Raw genomic sequence first — 2367 nt, 5'->3', positions numbered from 1 at the left:
CCCTGCCGCTAACCCAAAGCGCTGCACCCCAAAGAGGCAGATGGCAGAGCAGCAGCAGGGTGGGGAGGAGGGCACCCAGGTTTTTCGGAGCAAGAAAGGGGGACCCCACGCTGACCCACACCCAGCTCCTTCCCCCCCACTCACAAGGAGCAGGCAAAGGTGCCGGCCGGACTCCTGCGCCGAATATCTTCGTCCTCCTCGTAGATGCCCCGTTTCTGCTTGTGGCTGGCGTGATCCTGCAGCCCCTGGGGGGGGTGGATCCTGCAGCTCCTGGAGGGTGAGGGACTTGGGCCCAGGGACGTGGACGGAGCCATTATCTTTGGGGGCCACCAGTGGCACCAGGATGAGCTCATCCAGGGGGTCGGGGTGCCCGTTCTGCTGGGGCAGGAACCGACAGTTCCAGCTCAGAGGGTCCAGTTTGAGGGACCCCCCGAGGTACTCGGGGAGGCATTCCCGGGGCAGGTGCTCCTTCAGCTCTGACATCTTCACCATCTGCACCTGTGTGAGGAAGAGGAGGGGCAGCGGTGACCCCAGGAAGGATCGAGAGGGTTCGCTGGGGACAGGGATGCCAGCGGTCTGGCACGGTCCTGACGGAGCCCAGAGATTTCTATCGACAGCATTGGGGTCCCCCTGCCTCCCCCACACCCAGGGGAACGTCAGCGGTGGGGTGAGGGCTGGACCCCCGCCGTACCCCACACCGACACCCAGCTCTGGATTTGGAGGAGGCTCTGAGCTCCTTCCAAAAGCAAACGGGCAAAGTCCAGCCCAGGGAGATGCGGGGCTGGAAAGAGGCTCCACCAGCAGCAGTAATGAAGGGGATTTTTGGGGGTACTTCTGGCCTCGCTGGAGAGTGGGTATTTAAGTTTCCCTTTTTTCCCACGTGCCCAGCAGAGGTTTTCCTTCCTTTTAATAATTTATCATCGCCTCGCCTTGCTGCTGCTGCTGGCGGCACTCTCACGGCAGAGGAAGCAATCAGAGGTGATTTCAGCACAGGTTCAAGATATTTGCTGAAAATACTTAAAGAGGCTCAGAAAGCCTCCATTTCCCATGGATAGGGGCTCAGCAGCTTCCAGCGCACAGGGCTGAGGGGCACATGATGCCTATGCCCCCCCATCCCAACGGGAAAACAGCCCCAGCCCTCCCCGCCGAGGGGCCCCCCCGCACTCACCCGCTCCCGCAGCTTCTCCTTCAGCAGCAGGCTGATGATGGAGTAGGGCACACGGAACCACATGGGCGCTCCCACGATGAAAACCTTCTTCAGCCGAGCCGGGAAGGCTCCCTGCGGGCGGGAGGGGTTAGACCCACGCTCTGCTGGGGCGAGGGACAGGTCCCAGCAGAGGTGACAACCCATAAACAGACCCTGAGGCGGCAATGTCGCATCCAACACGTGCCTCGCATGCAGCCGGCAGCCCACGGCTTCACGTATTTTTATGGTCTGATATAGAAATAAACTATTTCCCTGGAATTCGGTAGACAGAGTGTTTGGCTCCAGGGGGGAGAGGTGAAGCCTGGGAGCCGGGATTTGTGCGGAGAACACACCCTGGCCAATATTTACTGCTGTTTCTTTTTTTTCCAGAGAAGGGAGGAGGCACAAAATGCCAACACGATTAAAAAATAATTTGCATCTGTTTTCCCAAAAGCGTTGCCAGCAGCTGCGAGAGGAATCCGGGATGGGGACAGCTGATCCCCTCCCACCCGCCGGACACCGCAGCCTGGCCGGGTCCAGCCTGGCCAGCTCCCAGCGCCTTCCCGAGGTGCCGGGCACTCCTCGGCCAAGATGCAGCCAGCACGCTCTGGGACGGGAATTCAGGCCAGAACCGCAGGACGTCATGTACTCGGGGAGCGAGCGACCTGAGGGAGGTCTCTGGACTCCAGGTCAACCCCCGGGTGTTACCTTGAGCAGGTTGAGGATCTTCTTGCTGAGGTCCAGCTCGAAGTTGGTGTACTGTGAGCCTGCCATGTCGTAGATGAACACCAGCCCGTTCCGCTGCGTTTCAAAGCTGGAAAGGGGGAAAGAGCAACATCAACCCTGCAGGAGCAGATCTGACCTGCGCTAACCTCGTCTGCAGCTTGCTGACCCCAAAAAATCCCCCAAAAAATGCAGGACTCCCAGACCCAAATCTCGCTTCTGTGTTTCCCAGCTGCTCTACCACCTCTTCCCATAACCCTTATTTCAGCCTGGCTCGTGTCTTAAGCCTGCCTCAGCTGCATCGCCAGTGACAGGCAGGTTCAAAAACAGCAAGAGCCCATCAGGCTGGACAGGATGGCTCAGCTCTGTATTTTTGGTAGAGCTTACGCTGCATCTGGGCGGCGGTGGGGCTGCCTCTTCCCTGGGCGAAGCCTGCAGGAATGGGGAGTCTGCTAAAC

The 2367-nt window shown here is 59.5% G+C and overlaps 1 protein-coding gene across 1 annotated transcript in view; it reads right to left on the bottom strand.

The window, feature by feature from the left end:
* PTPN9 (protein tyrosine phosphatase, non-receptor type 9) overlaps nucleotides 1-2367 on the bottom strand; it is a gene marked incomplete at both ends in the record, with an annotated part of 4961 nt that overhangs the window by 1942 nt on the left and 652 nt on the right. The window contains 4 exon segments of the mRNA XM_010075922.1: nucleotides 76-266; nucleotides 268-498; nucleotides 1169-1279; nucleotides 1895-2000. Of these exon segments, the coding sequence (XP_010074224.1) occupies nucleotides 76-266; nucleotides 268-498; nucleotides 1169-1279; nucleotides 1895-2000 (639 nt within the window).

Source organism: Pterocles gutturalis, unplaced genomic scaffold (assembly GCF_000699245.1).
Source record: "Pterocles gutturalis isolate BGI_N339 unplaced genomic scaffold, ASM69924v1 scaffold5013, whole genome shotgun sequence".
Lineage (NCBI taxonomy): Eukaryota > Metazoa > Chordata > Aves > Pterocliformes > Pteroclidae > Pterocles > Pterocles gutturalis.
Note: the sequence above shows the minus strand (reverse complement) of the source record. Positions and strands in the feature narration are given on the sequence as shown.